Source organism: Opisthorchis viverrini, assembly GCF_000715545.1.
Source record: "Opisthorchis viverrini unplaced genomic scaffold opera_v5_117, whole genome shotgun sequence".
In the NCBI taxonomy this organism is placed as follows: domain Eukaryota; kingdom Metazoa; phylum Platyhelminthes; class Trematoda; order Opisthorchiida; family Opisthorchiidae; genus Opisthorchis; species Opisthorchis viverrini.
Window position 1 is genome coordinate 1,148,613 of NW_008751771.1, and position 18,398 is coordinate 1,167,010.

At 42.4% G+C, this 18,398-nt stretch overlaps 3 protein-coding genes across 3 annotated transcripts in view; all 3 read right to left on the bottom strand.

Moving 5' to 3' along the window:
• Window positions 1-3,166: 3,166 nt before the first annotated feature.
• Window positions 3,167-4,216, bottom strand: T265_05857 (hypothetical protein; the record flags this gene model as incomplete). The annotated part of the gene is made up of 1 exon (XM_009170978.1): window positions 3,167-4,216. The coding sequence occupies one exon, from the start codon at window positions 4,214-4,216 to the stop codon at window positions 3,167-3,169; it is 1,050 nt and encodes a 349-aa protein (XP_009169242.1).
• A 103-nt stretch (window positions 4,217-4,319) lies between these two features.
• On the bottom strand, window positions 4,320-6,728 carry T265_05858 (hypothetical protein; the record flags this gene model as incomplete). Its single annotated transcript, XM_009170979.1, has 1 exon — window positions 4,320-6,728. The coding sequence occupies one exon, from the start codon at window positions 6,726-6,728 to the stop codon at window positions 4,320-4,322; it is 2,409 nt and encodes an 802-aa protein (XP_009169243.1).
• A 690-nt stretch (window positions 6,729-7,418) lies between these two features.
• Window positions 7,419-18,398, bottom strand: part of T265_05859 (hypothetical protein) — a gene marked incomplete at both ends in the record, with an annotated part of 17,711 nt that continues 6,731 nt past the window's right edge. The window contains one exon of the mRNA XM_009170980.1: window positions 7,419-7,455. Coding sequence (XP_009169244.1) covers window positions 7,419-7,455 — 37 coding nt within the window. The remainder of the gene's footprint in view (window positions 7,456-18,398) is intronic.

Sequence of the window (18,398 nt, forward strand, 5' to 3'; positions counted from 1 at the left end):
ATCCGTTCGCCCATCAATTGTCCTCGATTCGCACACAAACAAACTGCTCACATTCAACACAGGCACTATGAATGTCTGTCCACAAGCTAGCCGTATCCTTATCAACTACAGAAGTCCAAAAGCATACACGGTCGTGTATAGTCTACCGTGTTTCGATGATGGCCGTTGATTAATTTGCTGAGCTGGGTAATTTGATTGCCAATCGTAACGGTGCGTTGTGATTGTAGGTACGTTGTGGATGAATATGGGTTTTTCTTGTCCGTGTATGGATTTTCCCTCCGAAGACCCTTTTGGTGTACCTTCATACTAACTTGACCTGTTGATCCCCGTCTCTGATTGGTGGATGTCTGCCCGGCCTTGAGAGTTGACCCATCCTGCCCCTCCTGACCATTGTCCCTTTGCCTCTAAGATGAACCCTGTTTCCTGGTCCGCTGATTCGTCCGTTTTGGGATCAGGTCTTAACCAGAGATACCAATGAGTTATTGCTTCCTGTAGCGACACGGTCACCCACGCACTTGCCTGTTCAGCCCACAGTCGCCCACTGGATCACGAGACTTGTCTTTTTTCCATACTCACAAACTACGTCACACTAAGGTGACTCATCGGACATCGATTGTCTGTATCGTCTAGTGAGCGTAGCAACCACTCATGCGCTGACGCGCCCACGTACGCGCGAACGGACCTACATACAGGGAAATCGAACACAGTCAGCACACACAGACTCGCGCGCACGCAGGGAGCAAGGTGTCAGCCAAACACTGCAAGTCCACGGACAACCATGGAACACGTGTAGCAGCTATACTGCGAAGAAAACACGTTCCCGCCGTCCGGACTTTCACCAAGGGGTGAAAGTGAAAGAACATACGATAAGTTCTCGCTCCCACTTCGCACTGTATTTATTTTCATACGTGTCGCAACCATACTAAAATCTTCTATTAGTGCACATACCTACTGATTTGTATGATGGTCATCATCAGCTGTGCACTAATAATTGGGATATTTGTCTAAGGTAATGAGGGGGGGGGTTGGTGACTGTGTCGCTACATTCCCATCTAGTTGCGGTGCGTACACAGGGTAAATTTCGATATTCTTTCCCGGAATCACCTTTCGTGTCTTGTCCTCCTCCACGTTTTATTGATTAAAACCGTTTATGTCCTCCATAAAATTTAGAAAGTACACAGTGGATTTATGATGGACATATTGCTGATGGGCCCCGAAAGGCGTGCGCATAGGTTTATACAAGTCCTCTTTTTAAACTTATGGGGTGCCTACAACATAGTACGTCATCTAAACTAAGGTCTCCTCTGACTTGATGGCAACCGAAATAAACTCTACTTTTCTTACGAAACTGATCACACATTTTCATGGTTGTTCCACTCCACTCTCAATAGCTATTTCTTCCCCACCCCAACATCATATCAAAATCGAAACGTTTCGTGTAAATTCAAGGCCACATCGATGTTCGCTAACTAGGTATTTGTATAATTTTGGTCATTTTGACTTCCTCGTCATAGATCACAGTGGACAGTTTTGGGAAACTGTTGTACAGACCACGTAGATAACTTTCATTTGAATATGCAGGCAACAGTAAAAAATAGTTCTGTCACGTTCTTGGGTGCACAGACTCAAGTTAAAAAAAGCCGAGTTTATCCGAATGGAAAAACGCTGTTTTTCCTTTATTCCTTTATTTTAGTAAAACGGTATTTACGCATCACTTTAATGCATCATTCATTCACGAACTGGTGCAGCAACGATCAGTCATTTCTATTTATCTCAAATTGAATACGCAACTCACTGGTCAACTCGAAGATCCTTTGGTTTGACAGTAGACATACCGAGTTATAGATTTTATGAAAAACAAATTGACAGTCTTCAGGAAACGTATGGATAAAATTCCAAAGAATGCCAGGTCAGAATCTCAATTTCTTAACCGAATAACCAGTAGCTTCCAACCTGTGCTGTAAACTCCAAAGCGCCGCGCATCTCCCAGGACGCGGAACTGGATATTCAATCATAATTAGATTTCTTTTGAGTAATTTATCATTCCTATCATTCATTAACGAAAAAACCCTTCATGAGTGTCGGAACGTTTTGACAAGACCAATGAAGGATCTCTTTTACCGACTTGAAGTAGACGGAGAACACCCGATTCGGCGTTTTGTTTTTAGCCGCTCAATCACAACACTAGGAAAAGCAGGAATTAGTGTGATAATAAGGCCGAACGCTGTTTGTTTCTTAGTTGCATTACCAAACTCCTTGGTCGGCACAAGCGATGTTGGTATAGATGAACAAATGGGAGTAAGGTTCCAGAAGTTGTTTAGGAGCCAGTCCCATTATCACTGATTAGAGTTAACATTTGTTTCGTGCTCAACGAGTCTGGCGTGAAGACTGGGCACGATGCACACCGCGTACCAAAGATTTATTTAATTGCTTAATGAGGACGAGATTGTTTTAGTGATTGAGTAATTACCGCCTACTATATCGAGTCGTCGTGCCTTGTGGCCACAGTCACGTGGTCTACACGACACATCACGATGAAAACAGGAACTCGCTTCACCGGTAAAAACGCAACTTTTACCAGGCTATATTGTCAAGGAATGGTGTTAACATCGGGCTAAATACCGATCAGAGTTCCCTCAGCAATGTCAACCTGGTGGCATTTTTCGGTGGCAAACAGAGGAACCCACCTGCCATAATGATCGCGCTGGCGGCACTTTTGGTGCCGTAAAACTACACCCAAAATAAAGTCCGGACTACATAAACAAGAGGTGAGAAATCAGACGCTCTGCTGATAGGTGCTGGCAGACTTTCCGAGCAACTGCTATTTTTTAGTTACAGTCCTGTTTATTTATTGTCGTTGCACGGAGTTCCGGAGTTGAACTCCCGTCATTCACTCCAAGTACTCCTGTAGTAGAACCCATCAGTTTTAATTCGCTGACTTCAGTTTGCACAACAATCACCTGATTGGTTAACTTACTTCGTTCCTTGCATTAAAGATTCAGGTCCTCCGGAAACGAAGCGAAAGAATAGATCTCGATAACTCCCGATGTAATATGGCAACGCAAGGAAGTGGATGAAAACAGCTTGCTTCACGTTAAGCAAATGTGGACAAAACAACCCAAACTATACAGGAAATAGGATATCTTCTCACAAGAATTGTTTATCTCTAATAGTTCAATGTTTTCACTGAGAACACGGGTTTCGCTCCCAGGTTCCGAATATCCACGGTATGTTTTGTATTCGATTCCATGGTGCCAGTCAACATAGAGGTCACGAATCCAGTACCGCTGTCGATTCCACTATCACTCCCCCCATTATTACTATTTGTGGTAGTCCCGCCCATTGAGTAGTGCGCATTTTCAAAATGATTCGGTTCGGACTGATAAAGAATTGAGGATACAACAGCTGGGTCCGCTATTCCGTAGAGGTGGGATGCTTCATCCACGTAGTATTGATCCAATCGCGAGTGCAAACCAGGTTGCCGAAAGTTATTCACCGTTGAATCACAGCCCGTGCTAAACAAGGTTCCACCGTGTGCACAGTTGCAGCTCCCGGAAGAGAAGTTGGTCGTTATACCTGCATGGGGAGAAAAACTCAAAGCAGAGCTGTCGTTTACTGGGAAATCAGATGTGTAATCCGGTCGCCATGACACACAATCAGGATTGAACATGTCCTGATCCAACTCGTAGTTACTGATTCGTTTGGCTGGTATAAGCGGAACAACATGGGGTCCTGAGGGTAGATGCTTCACGGAAGAGTTCACCGAATTCCCCCCGTCCACCCCATTCCCCAGTGGCGTGTTCTTCCGCAATCGAACCCAACATATGGCACCAATCAAGCTTATTATCAGTATGACACTGCACGAGACAATGATACACATTATCAAAACATTGCTAATATTCATTCCGCTGAACAAATAGTAACCAAAATACTTCTGAATCGGTTCACTAATATTTACATAGAACACTGCGGTGGAGCTCAAAGGTGGTCTGCCACCATCACGTAGCTCTACGAGTAGAACATAGAACCCTATTTCCGGTGGCGCCATGTTGGTGGGAGTCGAAGTGTTTGTAGGCAGTCTAGAAGCGGGAGATTCTCCCCAATAGGTTTGTAGCTGTCCTGTAATTTTGTTGATCTTGAAGTATCTTGATGCATCGGGAAACTGTGGGCTGTTCCGCTTGCTTACGAGACTAGAAGTTGCGGATTGATTATCCATCGAAGTTGTCTGAAAGGGCACGATATGGTAGGTAATGCTTCCATTAGTTCCGGCATCTGCGTCCTTTCCCCGCACAGTGACAATTATTGTTCCCCAAGCGGTGTCAACTGNNNNGAAGAGGATAGCCGAATTCGGCCCAATCGGAATTTGTTATGGATCCGGGCAAAACACTGCCGTTTCTAGGAAAGATTAGTTCGGGCGCGTTGTCATTCACATCATCAATGTTGAGAATCAAATTAGTTGTCGTGGTAAACCTGACCACATCGCCTCGGTCCACCGCCAGTACCTTGATCAGTAACGTAGACTCTCTTTCCCAAGGACGAACGATTACCAAGCCAGAGGAGTTGTCTAATTTGACAGGAGAACTATACCATGCTATGTTTCTGTCAACCGACTGCAGGTTTAAGCTGAACTCTTCAGTGTTCGCATTACCACTGGTTCGACGCACTTCAAGGAATGATATGTCAAATGTTCCATTTTTTCCAAGGTCGGGATCGTGGAATAACATTTTTTCAACAATCACTGTGCCAACAGGTGCGTCTTCATTCACATGCAATGGATTGGGTCCGGTGTATACAGGTGCGTTGTCATTCACATCCATTACAAAAATACTCACACGAGTCGTGTTTGTTTTTCTCTCCTCAGTGGCACAGTCAGTCGAAATGCAATCCGACACGGTCACCAGAAAATCCATTCTGGTTCGTTGCTCCCGATCCAATGGTTGTGACAAGAACAGTACACCGGTTGCTGAATCAATTGTAACGGTATCATTGTATTCCAGTCCATCTGAAGAGAATGTTACCGGGCTAAGCGTATAGGTGAGTTTCCCTCGCGGTCCGCTATCCGCATCACTAGCCAACACACGGCCCAGTTCTCGACCAACAGAGAAGTCCTCTGCGATATAAAATTCGTAGTGAGATTGCGTGAACTTTGGCCAATTATCATTATCGTCTCCCAGGGAGATACGAATGCGTTCGACCGTGGTCATCTTTGGAGCAGCATTGTCTGTGCACTGAACTATCAAGGACAGTTCGCCCGAATCGTCCGAATCCACCTCGTAATCAAAAGCACGCAGGTTCAACAAGCCATACATTGAGTTCGAATAGGGTCTTAGTTCGAAATCTTGCGAGTAACCGCCTTCCAATGCACATGAAATTTTATCCACAGACACTTCATCCAAATCGGTCACAGATATAAGCTTAAGAAGACGTGGCTCTGGGTCATTTTCACGTAAAACGTAGTGGCGTTTCAAATGGAACCACGTGTCTTGTGGTTGCGCCTCCGTAATTTCAATCCTAGGTGCATTATCGTTCACGTCCACCAGATGAACGGTCAAACTAGCCGTGGAGGTAAGACTTGGTGCCCCTCGGTCAGTGGCTCGTACAAGCAGTACTAGACGTCGCTCGAATTCGTTCTCATAATCCAATTCACGAGCCACACAAACTTCACCGGTTGAGCTACGTATAGTATATTTGGACGAGATCTGATCCAACAAAGTTTTGTTGGTCGCTTGGCTATTTATTTGCAGGTCGATCGAGAGGGAAACAATCCCGTTTATACCTTCGTCGGGATCCTCTACATGAAACCTATATATCACTGTTCCTACGGATATGTCTTCTGGAATAGTCACATCAAGTTCCGTGACTGAAGATATATTAAGAAAAACGGGTGGACAGTCATTTACATCGAGCACAATCACGTGGATATGAAGAACTGAACTCAGAGCTGGCTCACCGGCATCCTCAGCAATCATGTACAAATCATAGCCACTACAAATTTCTCTGTCTAAGGTTTGGTCAACCCGAAGGTGCGGAGTGTGTGACTCATCGGACAAAGTTAGTTCTGAATGGTAGTTGAGACTGAATGGGAAGAAGCCCGTGGAACAAAACTGCTTGGATAGCTGTAGAGAGTCTGTCTGGATTAATCGATATCCCTTTAAACCAAAGCGCTTGGAATCCAGGTCGGTAGCTGTTGGCAGAGCGTACTGACTCCCAACCGGAGTAGACTCCGGAATTTTCAGTTCCCAATACGGGGGTGAGTCTGTGGCACCAGGATCTTTTGCTTTGATCGACTTATGGATAAACACCGGTGCATTATCGTTCTCATCAGCAATCGACACAAGTATTCGTACAGTTGTTGGAGTGGTCGGTTGATGTTGAAACAGATAGGCGTCCATCTGGTGTTGACAAACTTCCATCGCACAACAGGCCATACGCGCACAAACCGTATCTCTATCGATCGGTTCTCGAGTGAACAGCTCGCCCTGTGAATTGACACGAAATAGATTGTCGGGTTTCAACACGATTCGCATCAAGGACTGATTAAGACGAACGGCCTGACGAATATTCCCAACCAGTTGATTTGCCGGGGTGTTATCGGACAAATAAAAGTGGATGTGACTTGAGGGAACTATTGAAGTTGTCCACACTAAACAAATGTTGATCAAACATGTGAGCAAACACACTAAATTAATCGGAAGTCGCTGTACAGGTTCGCACAGAAAGATTGTCATCATATCCAAGTTTTTGCCAGCACGCTTGCGGCTCGCTACTGTTCGTCGTGTGAAGAACAGTTCACGAGTTCAACCACATTCCAACGTACGGATAAAAGTTCACAAAATACTTTCCATGCAGAATCACTAATGAGGCACATCTTGAGTAGTTTCAACGCAGTCGAATATGGTCAAAATGCCTGATTGGTTGTTTCTAGGAGAGCAGTTTCATTTTCCAGCTGGCCAATCAGCTAGCTGTCCCAGGTTTGCCTTCCCTTGTGAGGCTGTAGTGGTGATGACATGCGCCGAGCGCAGCTCATTCCACATTTGAGCAAAACCGATAGTTACTCATGAAAAATAATCCAAACGTTTGAACGAATTCACTCAAAAACGAGAGAGAATTTTATCAGACAGAAAGCAACCTGGTAGATGTTGATACATACCATGATTGATGGTATGCACAACAAAGTCAAAATGACTGTTTGGTGGGAGCAAATGAAATGCAGTTTCGGACGAGGGGATATTACCATACTCACAGCTTATTTCCCTGGGATGGTCATGCCGTTAGAGAATATGGCAAGAATAGGGCGACAATTATGTGAAGATATTCATACAGTGTAGTATTTGTAACAATTATTTGAGTAAACAGGGGAGTTTTCATAAGAACGAAGGTTTTTTCAAGGGAAACTCCGTTTTAAATAGTCTCGCTGATCAGTCTGCCTGTTCTGGTGGGGGCTTCACGGCAGGCCTTTATCCAGAAGCTATATCGAATATTGCAGATCATGATTATTAGAGCGGACCCATAGATATATATATATATATACGTATGTATATGTATATATGTGTATATATGTATATATTATATATTATAAATTATAAATGTATATATATTTTGGGGAACTGTGCCAATATGGTAGCACGTTTCCATCAAAAGGTGAAACACGTTTTACAAACGCCCACTTAGTTTGTTTCCTTTTCATCGACGTCCAGTTTACAAACCTATCCCTAGATCAAAAAATCACTCTTCCTTGTATACGGATGCAAATATTTTCAGTTGTGCTTCTCAAATTACAGTTTTATTGAACATGGTTGTACCCATACTTAATATGCTATCTCCCTAAGACTGCAATTAAATCAAGCGTTGACAGACCCGTGATCAGCTTGGAGATTTGATTTGACTTCAATCTTCAGTGTAGGTTGCTTAGCAAAACTTGTTTCCTGTCATCGAATGACAACCTACGTAGTCTAGGCAACAAAGAACTCGGAAAAGTAAGAACAGTGAATTTTCCCTGAAGGTGAAAAAACATCTAGTTCATGTCATGAAGGACTGCCCAAGTTGTGATATGTTGATTTTTCTCGGTCTCCAGGGAGAAATTAGAGGATATTTTACTTAGGGAGGACAGGATACTAATACAGCGTCTGCTAACAATAAAAGCACAATATCGGCTAGTGAGGAATACAGTTTTGGTCTGTGACAAATGTGAACGATATGATCACGGAACTGGAAAGTTGAATAGTATTCGGCTGTTTGGTGAGACACGACCAACATTTACGTTGCTAAAAGTACGTTTGCTGCGTGATTTTGTCGGAATAAATTACAATACACCTAAAATTCACGATAGCTGGTGCATCTCACTTACCCTCACAAGATGTCAATAATGAATGATGTAAAAGTTTTGGTTGAAAACGATCGAAATGCTGGCCACGTCCAGGTGTAGACGTAGTCTCAACGGGTTCAAGTAGAACATCTGATTGACGGAAACTCGGGGACTGCACCTAGTTGATGACCCCTAAGAAGGGCGAAACCGGTCGTAGGCTGCCGAGGAGTTTTCAGTAACCTTATAAGTAGTGCATTACAAAAATATATATGTATCGCGATATCTCGAATATCGTAGCGACTGAAAGTTGAGGCGGCCTGGTGCAGCACATTCAGTTGCCTGGAAACATCAAAACTGAGATATTTAGCTGGGTTCCAGATGAGTCTCTCGAAAAACCAAATTAGTTCGCAAATGAGTATATATTCGCTAATTTCATGCAATTTGGTTTCAAGTAAAAAATAAGGTTGACGGAAACAGGGGGACTGCGCCTATCTGATGCGCCCTAAGAAGAGCGAGACCGGTCGTGGACTGTCGAGGAGTTTTTAGCATTACAAAGGTGAATTTTAATTACCCTTTTGAAGCAACTCAGAGGTAGCCGCCAAAGAAGAGACTCTTCCGGTAGCGATATTGTGGCCTACTTACCGTACTACTTATTTTGTCCAAACCTAAGTAGTCTGAGTACAATGCAAAATTGCCTAACGGAATACATGATTAGGTCATTCCGTACCCATTTGCAGTCTTGGTTGACATTTTACCACCAGCCCGTGCCCTCAGTGAAATAATCGAGTAAAGGTTCCAGGATGTGCCTTTAGACTTTGGTCTCAAGTAGATTCGCGGCGAGTAAGGTCATGCCAGATGATGCAAAGGCATGGGTTGGGCATTTGAATCAAGTGCGTCTGCCATCAAAAACTACCAGAACTTTATTGATTACGTCCAGATTTCATTTAACTACTTGAATGTAAGGAGATATTTAATACAAGTACCAAAACGAGGTTGTACTTTGTTAGGCATTAGTCGCCCAGTACCGAAGTAGGCGAATTTGAATTTGTGCGGTAACTCGTGGTTCACAAGTTTGAAAGGACCGTCCGCAATCCGAGGACGATCATAGTACTTCAAGAATGCGCTTGAATAGTTAGCATCTTTGAAGCAAAATTTTCACCGTGGTGTTTTAAAACCGCCTTAGACGCGTTTTCATTTTCACAGATGATTTTTGATTTCTTTTACAAACTAAGTCCTTTGGAAGCTTGGATTTACAAATGTTGGAAAAAATTCACCCACTCGACTAGGGTTACAGTTTTGAGCACCCAGATATGGCTTGATACGTCAATATACTCCGTAATCGTTAAGTGGGGTGCGCAACTATTTTCTGGTTATCCAACTGCACAACTATTTTCTGGTTATCCAACACATGAGGGTTTAACTCGCGATAGAACATTTTGTTCCAGACGGTGCCGCTAAAAACGCAATGTGCACATGAGACGAGCGTTGGAGTAATTCTTAATTATAAATGCCTTGTTTTTCGAGCTGAAAAGTTGCCAAAATTTTTGAATAAATAACAGGCAAGTGAAGTCGTCTTCCCAAATGTATATGAGTAATGAAAGAGGGAGTATGTGGACCCTATGGAACACATATGGAGCACTTGATCATGTGATTCCAACAAGTGAAATATTATACCATTGTGACAGTGGTGCTACTGATGGGAAGGCATGCGAGTAGTATGTTTTTTGCGTCTCTTGAAAAATGAGATCTATTGAGGAATTTGTGGAGTCGCTTTGTAGCGTTAGCTTGGATTTGAGCGACAGTCAATGAATATCCGGGAACGTTCAGGAAGAGGCGTTCAAAGAGAAGATGGGTATTCAGTTTTTCTAAACAAGTTGCATATGAGAGTTTTGGTTCCCTGTCCAATAGTCTGTAACCGTTCAGTTGGCATTTTTTAATAAACGACTCCGCAGCAAAAGCCTTCTTCCTTTCAGCATTATCGACCAGTTTTCAAGTTGTATGAAACTATAATTTTCACATCATGCATGCGTGTCACTATAGGCAAACTTCAATCCGACTGGCAAACTATTAAAAGGCGGGTTGAATTGACACCCAATGTCTACAACCTGATATCTAACAATTGATCACGTCAGTAAAAGGACAACATCAGTGGTATATGGCTGACATTTAGGCTAATAATTGACCTGTTTTTTTTAAAAGATGCAAAAATTTATACTAATTCATATTTTCCTCAGCCTGCACACGGGTGCCCCTCCGTAGAGTATTTAATCAATCAACTTTTGGTCGCTCTCTTCAGATGCATCTAGGTGAATCTTTAGTGATGTGCTTATAAAAATGGGTTGGATGTTCCGTCCAGGGTTTGAAATATTTGTTCGTCCTCTTAATTGAAGGCCATCTGAAGGTTTATCCCGACAGACATCGTGTTTATCTGAATTCCTGTCAATCATTACCCACGATAGCTGTCCTCAGATCAGGTGACAGCCTAATTGCTCAAAGCACTACCTAAACTGCACGTTTTGTTTATAGCGGTTATTTAGCTTATCTTATAGATATAGCTCAAATCAAAAACGTTTTACTCCTGTATTGCGCACTTTGGGAAATTACGTACTTATTCTTGCAGCAACAGTGCTAAGTGAGGCACAAAATCTAGCAACCTGCTCTACCACTGCCACCAAACTGTATTAGTTTGTTGGTCATACCAAAGACAAGACCCTAGTTTTCCTCTTGCGAGCACCCGTTTACTGAAGAACGCGTGACCATCAATTAACCATCCTTGACAGAATTAATGCCTTCAATGGCCACCAGCTAGTTCCATCAACAAATCAAACACTCGCAAGTGAGGAAGGATCTAACGAACACACTGCGGAATGCTTGGGATGTACGAAAAAACAATGTATCTGGAATGAAACGGCCACGAAATGCCATCAGTGGGCTCCCCTTTTTGAAGAAAAAACTTTCGACGACTTCTCCTAATGAACTAGCTAAACAGGAATATGCCCCAATCCTAGATATATAAACTACTCCCATGTACGCAGTGTCAGTGAAAAATCGGTTCTGAAGACATAGTGTAAGACGTCACTCTTTGATCAGCGCTGGTTGACTTTAGCAATCCTGAATGTAAGAGAACTCCCAGCCATGCAAATCCCCCTTGAAATCACCGAACCTCCAGGGATCCATTGTACGACATTCGTCACCGTTTAAAGCTGCACAATTCCTCAAGTTTTGTATAGCCCAATGAAGCTACAGTTTGGTTGAGACGTCTCCTCGAAATTAGACGTTTTCTAAAGAACCGGTCAGAGAATGGTTCTCTGCATTTCTCAATCAACGAGTTGTCTTTCACAGTATGACGCCTATGGCGGGGTCGATAGTGCGCGAAGCACACATCGCGGTAATTCTGTATGTTGATACTCCCCCAGTATCACCTGAAATCAGAATATTAAGCGTCTTTATTCACTATTTGTATGTTAACGTTGAATGGTTGAATAGGCTACAGCATAGGTGTGTCAACTTCGAGTAAAAAGCACTGCAATTACTCCACATACTTCTCTCATCTTTTCCGAAACTTGTTTGTCCTTAACTGCAACGTTTTAGACCCTGAAGCATCGTGGATCGCTAGAGAATGGAGAAGTCACTGGAAGTGCAACTGATTAATCAGGAAGTCCCGCCAGCGAATCTGAGTATGGGCGGTCAGCCGCGCGCAAAAAACTGAAAGTGAATATTCTTCCCCTGATGCCTAATGAAGAAGTCTGAAAGCCCTTTCATAAAGGAAACTATTCGCAAGGTTGGTGAAAACTTTTCAAAGGCCAACCACCGGTTTCGCCCATCTTGGGGCTCATCAGGTAGGCACAGTCCCCGAGTTTCCGTCAACCTTATGTTCTACTTGAACCCAAATTGGACTGTTTTCTAGAAATATACTCATTTGCAAATCAATTTGGTTTCCACGAGAGACTCAGCTGAACTTCTCGTTTGTGACATTCTACAACTGAATGTGCTGCACACAGGCCTCATGATTCAGTTGTCACGATATTCGAGATATCGCAGTGGTATTTTCATAAGGAAACTACTGATGTTGTCTAGTGTCAAAGTTTATTTGCAATAAATATTTCTGTCTTGGATTCATTCTCGGCTTCTCCTCAGGAAGTACAACAGTCCACCATGATTTTGTGCGCCTTTGGTGCCATTCTGCACGTCACACTAGATCGGACCCCCGAAACCATTCGGATACCACTGAAACCTTGTCACACATTCGCAGCATTCTGAGAATTCAAATATATTTATTTGGACTTGCAAACACATGGTAAATAAATGAACTGTCGTTTGAAGAACATGTGTATATTAAGGAGACTAAATCAAAGACAGCATTTGTATATATTAGGAAACCTAGTAAAGAACCTTTTAAACCCGCATTATCACTTTATTGATTCGCTTGTGACAGCTGGATCCGCGAAGGTTATTGGATATTTAGTGAAGATAACTGAATGATTGTGTATCAGCGTGCTCTAGAAATGAACATGTCGGGTTTGCTGCTCGCCCTAGTGTTTTCAGTGCCTGAGGCTTCCTCCCAGCTATTTTCGTTGTTATTATCTCTGGAACGACGTTCGTGTGATATACACCAGGGAAGGCGTATTTGGTTTTTGTTCAAATCCAAGAACACCATTATAGTCGACAGCCTCATGACCCTGCAAATGTTTTTTACAACGAGTTCCAAGACGAATTCACAAAGAACACCATTATAGTCGACAGCTTCATGACCCTGCAAATGTTTTTTACAACGACGTTTGTGTACAACAAGGAGAATTTCAACGTATGACAGTTATCACCCATTCTTCAGGTAGAGTTATACGGTGCACTTTTTGACACCACGACGAAGGCATGTTGACATGAGTGCCTCTAAGTCACTGAGGTTAGCTTTCCTGTACGGCAAACTCTGTAAATTGTCTTAAATCTCAACCCAGCATTGGTTGGAACAAAAACACACGAGTATGGCCGCTTTCATTCACAGCCGGCTAACATGCGCAAATTTATCTTTGGTATAACAGAAAATAACTCGAAGAGGGGAGATGAGCCTCGTTGAAAAGAATGCAGTAGCTTCTGAGGAAAACATGATAGTTTTTCTCACATTTGAGCACATACGTGTTTGAAACAGAGTGTTTCATTAGTATCCTACGTTTTAGTTACAGTGGCGTTGAATGTCGTTCAATCCAAGCAACCATTTCGTCAACAGCTTGGCTACTGAGTACCTGCAAAATAGCCAATAACCATCAGATTTACAAACGCGTGTAAATGTAGCCAGAATGACAACTTTAGTCGTTTCCCATCCATTTCTTTTTTGGTGAGTAACTTTAAGTTTTAGGGGGCACTGGTTGTTTCAAACGTTCCTTCGAAATAACTTTTGACCAGAAAGTACGAACATGCCATTAGCAAATATGCACTCATTTGCAAACTAATTTTGTTTTTTCGAGAGACTCCTCTGGAACCCAGCTGCATCTCTCGTTTGTGATGTTCTCAGGCGAACGGTCGTCTGATGTCGACGGATTTTCACCAACCTTATGGGTAGTACATTACAAAGACGAGAACATGACAGTTTTTGAACTTTGGTGGATCAAGTTGATGCATCTTTGGATCAAATCCGTTCGGTTTGAATCAGCAACTACAGAACTAAATTTACTAAATTTGGTACTGACTGAGAAGGTGATAAGAATACAAAAAGTACTTTTTTTCACGGTTACCCCAGGATGACCAGCTTGTTCTATTTTTGTTTGTGTGGATAATACTAGGTGTTATATAAAATTAGAAATGGCTATTAGCATTTCAGCCAGCTTTTTTGCGCAACCGATCACAAGATTGATCCGAACAGTGGAGTTGTCGATTTGCTCTCATAAATTGGATGGGTACTAAACGCGGAAATGGCTGTCATCCTAGCAACCAGGACCAGTTCAGACAATGGCCGACGCTGTAATAAATCACACTTGCGGCTGACGTTCCTTTCGCCGTCTTCTGAATCACACCCGACCATAATCAAAGACATTCGATTTTGAAGCATCATCCCCATCTGGGAGGTAAGTTGCTTTAAAAATGGAATGGTGAGACCAAAAAAGTAGCGAAAACGAAACGGTAAGCAACAAAGTCAGATATTCTCTTTCATGTTTTCTATCCTCTTCAACAATCTTTAGTCCAAGGAGAATCACGGGCAGACTGAATTGAACCTCAAATGTGATCAGTTCTAATGTAGCATCATCGTTACTTTTCGGAGAATCATCACAGTGGTCTTGGGTTTTGTACCAGTTCTCTTTCACAGCTATACCATTATCAAGCGTGTGTTTTATTGTAGACCGGCACTTTACATTTAACCTTTGAAGATACAACCAGACTTTGATGGTACGCAGTTCAAGAGACCGGGGTCTGCAACCAGCCTGCAACCATCAGATGGATATCTGACGGTGGCAGGATACGGTTGCAGATCTCTTTGGCCGGCACTCCGTGATCCACAATGGTAGGCACTGAACTGAAGAACGTTTCCACAAAACGTCGGTAGCATGACGGATATAATCCAGCGATGGATAGGATCGTTGGGCTCTGCCAANCATGAGTGCCTCTAAGTCACTGAGGTTAGCTTTCCTGTACGGCAAACTCTGTAAATTGTCTTAAATCTCAACCCAGCATTGGTTGGAACAAAAACACACGAGTATGGCCGCTTTCATTCACAGCCGGCTAACATGCGCAAATTTATCTTTGGTATAACAGAAAATAACTCGAAGAGGGGAGATGAGCCTCGTTGAAAAGAATGCAGTAGCTTCTGAGGAAAACATGATAGTTTTTCTCACATTTGAGCACATACGTGTTTGAAACAGAGTGTTTCATTAGTATCCTACGTTTTAGTTACAGTGGCGTTGAATGTCGTTCAATCCAAGCAACCATTTCGTCAACAGCTTGGCTACTGAGTACCTGCAAAATAGCCAATAACCATCAGATTTACAAACGCGTGTAAATGTAGCCAGAATGACAACTTTAGTCGTTTCCCATCCATTTCTTTTTTGGTGAGTAACTTTAAGTTTTAGGGGGCATTGGTTGTTTCAAACGTCCCTTCGAAATAACTTTTGACCAGAAAGTACGAACATGTCATTAGCAAATATGCACTCATTTGCAAACTAATTTTGTTTTTTCGAGAGACTCCTCTGGAACCCAGCTGCATCTCTCGTTTGTGATGTTCTCAGGCGAACGGTCGTCGGCTGTCGACGGATTTTCAGCAACCTTATGAGTAGTACATTACAACATGACAGTTTTTGAACTTTGGTGGATCAAGTTGATGCATCTTTGGATCAAATCCGTTCGGTTTGAATCAGCAACTACAGAACTAAATTTACTAAATTTGGTACTGACTGAGAAGGTGATAAGAATACAAAAAGTACTTTTTTTCACGGTTACCCCAGGATGACCAGCTTGTTCTATTTTTGTTTGTGTGGATAATACTAGGTGTTATATAAAATTAGAAATGGCTATTAGCATTTCAGCCAGCTTTTTTGCGCAACCGATCACAAGATTGATCCGAACAGTGGAGTTGTCGATTTGCTCTCATAAATTGGATGGGTACTAAACGCGGAAATGGCTGTCATCCTAGCAACCAGGACCAGTTCAGACAATGGCCGACGCTGTAATAAATCACACTTGCGGCTGACGTTCCTTTCGCCGTCTTCTGAATCACACCCGACCATAATCAAAGACATTCGATTTTGAAGCATCATCCCCATCTGGGAGGTAAGTTGCATTAAAAATGGAATGGTGAGACCAAAAAAGTAGCGAAAACGAAACGGTAAGCAACAAAGTCAGATATTCTCTTTCATGTTTTCTATCCTCTTCAACAATCTTTAGTCCAAGGAGAATCACGGGCAGACTGAATTGAACCTCAAATGTGATCAGTTCTAATGTAGCATCATCGCTACTTTTCGGAGAATCATCACAGTGCTCTTGAGTTTTGTACCAGTTCTCTTTCACAGCTATGTCATTATCAAGCGTGTGTTTTATTGTAGACTGGCATTTTACATTTAACCTTTGAAGATACAACCAGACTTTGATGGTACGCAGTTCAAGAGACCGGGGTCTGCAACCAGCCTGCAACCATCAGTTGGATATCTGACGGTGGCAGGATACGGTTGCAGATCTCTTTGGCCGGCACTCCGTGATCCACAATGGTAGGCACTGAACTGAAGAACGTTTCCACAAAACGTCGGTAGCATGACGGATATAATCCAGCAATGGATAGGATCGTTGGGCTCTGCCAACCGAGAAAAATGCAGTGAGGTTAATTGCTACTTGATCGTAATCAAGCAACTGCGATGTATGTGAAAGATATTCTACCTCTCAAATGTAAATTTTGAGTGGAAAGAACTTTCGAGATAAGTGAAAAGTGAAAAAAAAAGAATAAATGATTGAAAGAAGATGAACAATTTTCAGTTGATAGACGTTTTCAGGTACCATGGTAACATCCCATTTATTCATCAGATTACAGCATGAACTGTAGAAAGTAGTAAACTCTTATTGTTACAACGATCAATAAATGAAGGCTTTCAAATGACAGCGTCGCGTGTGTTGAGTTTCTTTCATGGGACCAACAATTCACACCTAATTAAGACCGAACGGACTTACTCTCACGGTTAATTGGACTGATCAAACTAAGCACGCACAAGTCTGTTGAAACACATCTTGTTTAGCTCCTGTTTTCATCGAACACATGCTAATTGTTTGATTGTGTTCTGATCGACCGCTCATCATTGAAAACCGGTTGTGATTGATTGTGACCCGTTTCCTTATAATGATCCGACCGATGAGTCTTACAATGACTTGGGTGATTGACCAAGGTAAAGTTGCTCACTGAGGTTGCAAATAAAAGCAGACATGCCTGGAACAGTAAAGGAAAATGTTCAGCAATTACAGTGAAAAATCGAAATATTGGGTGAGCGAATACAGGGCAATAGATCTTCTATTTTTGTGAGTCATGGACATATATTTGCCCTTAAATAGTGAGGTTTTTGAAGAAAACACTGGGCTACAGTCTTTTGGATAACATGCAATCTAGGACTCAGCCGATACAAAATTACGGATAACTCCATCAATTTCAAACCGTTGCATTCGTTACTTGTCCGAGTATATTGAATGTAGCCTGTAAATCTGGTATCAACAATCAATAAGCAGCTCACGAAAAGATTCCCCTCTCGTGGACCCAGTCAACACGTGACTACATGGTTTGGACTCCATGACTGAAGAATGAGTGGAACTATATCCTGTGTAAGTATGGTTTAATCAAACTACTGATCAACCGCTAGAGGTCGAACGGTCAAGTGGTCCAAATTCTAGCGAAAAGAATCGAAACTCCATGGGGTTCCGCCAGATGCGCACCTCTGATTATTCTCTCAACATGGATGAAACCGTTGTACAGTGCCTGTCGAATCTTCAGTCTAACCTGGCTCATGGTTGTGAAGAAACCAACTGCAGAATTCTTCCAGAAAATGATCCATAGAGAAGTATATGACGCTTGCTTGATTGAGTGGGTCAAACGTTTTCCAAAGTAGTTGAGATAGCTAAATTTATTTATTGCATAGTGCCAGACAATGCTTTTAATGTAATTTTCTAACCATGACAGCTCATGATGTCAATCTGTTCTCTGCGCTCTTGGGGGTTTTCACATAGGTGTATCACAGACATCGGCTTCTTAGCAGGAACGCTCCTCTGTGGTGTCTGACGCTCGTTGATTTATTGAAATCCCGATTTTGCTGTTATGCTTGCGGCCAGTAGGCTAAATGTGCCCCCTTTTTTCAGTCGACCGACTTCCTCGAAGGGCTCTTTTCGTCTAACCATGTGAAGGGTGGATGTTTCGCCGAAAATATTATGAGTACTGCAAATAACATGCCCTCAGACTCAAAGACATTTCATGCGCAAGTTCCCCTAAGGTTTGTTCCGTCTTTCTGATCATTATATAATGGCACGATATCTGCGATATCCTATTACATGACAAAATATTATAATATAATATAATATAATATAATATAATATCATATCATATTACCTTATATTATATGTATAATTTATTATGTGTTTC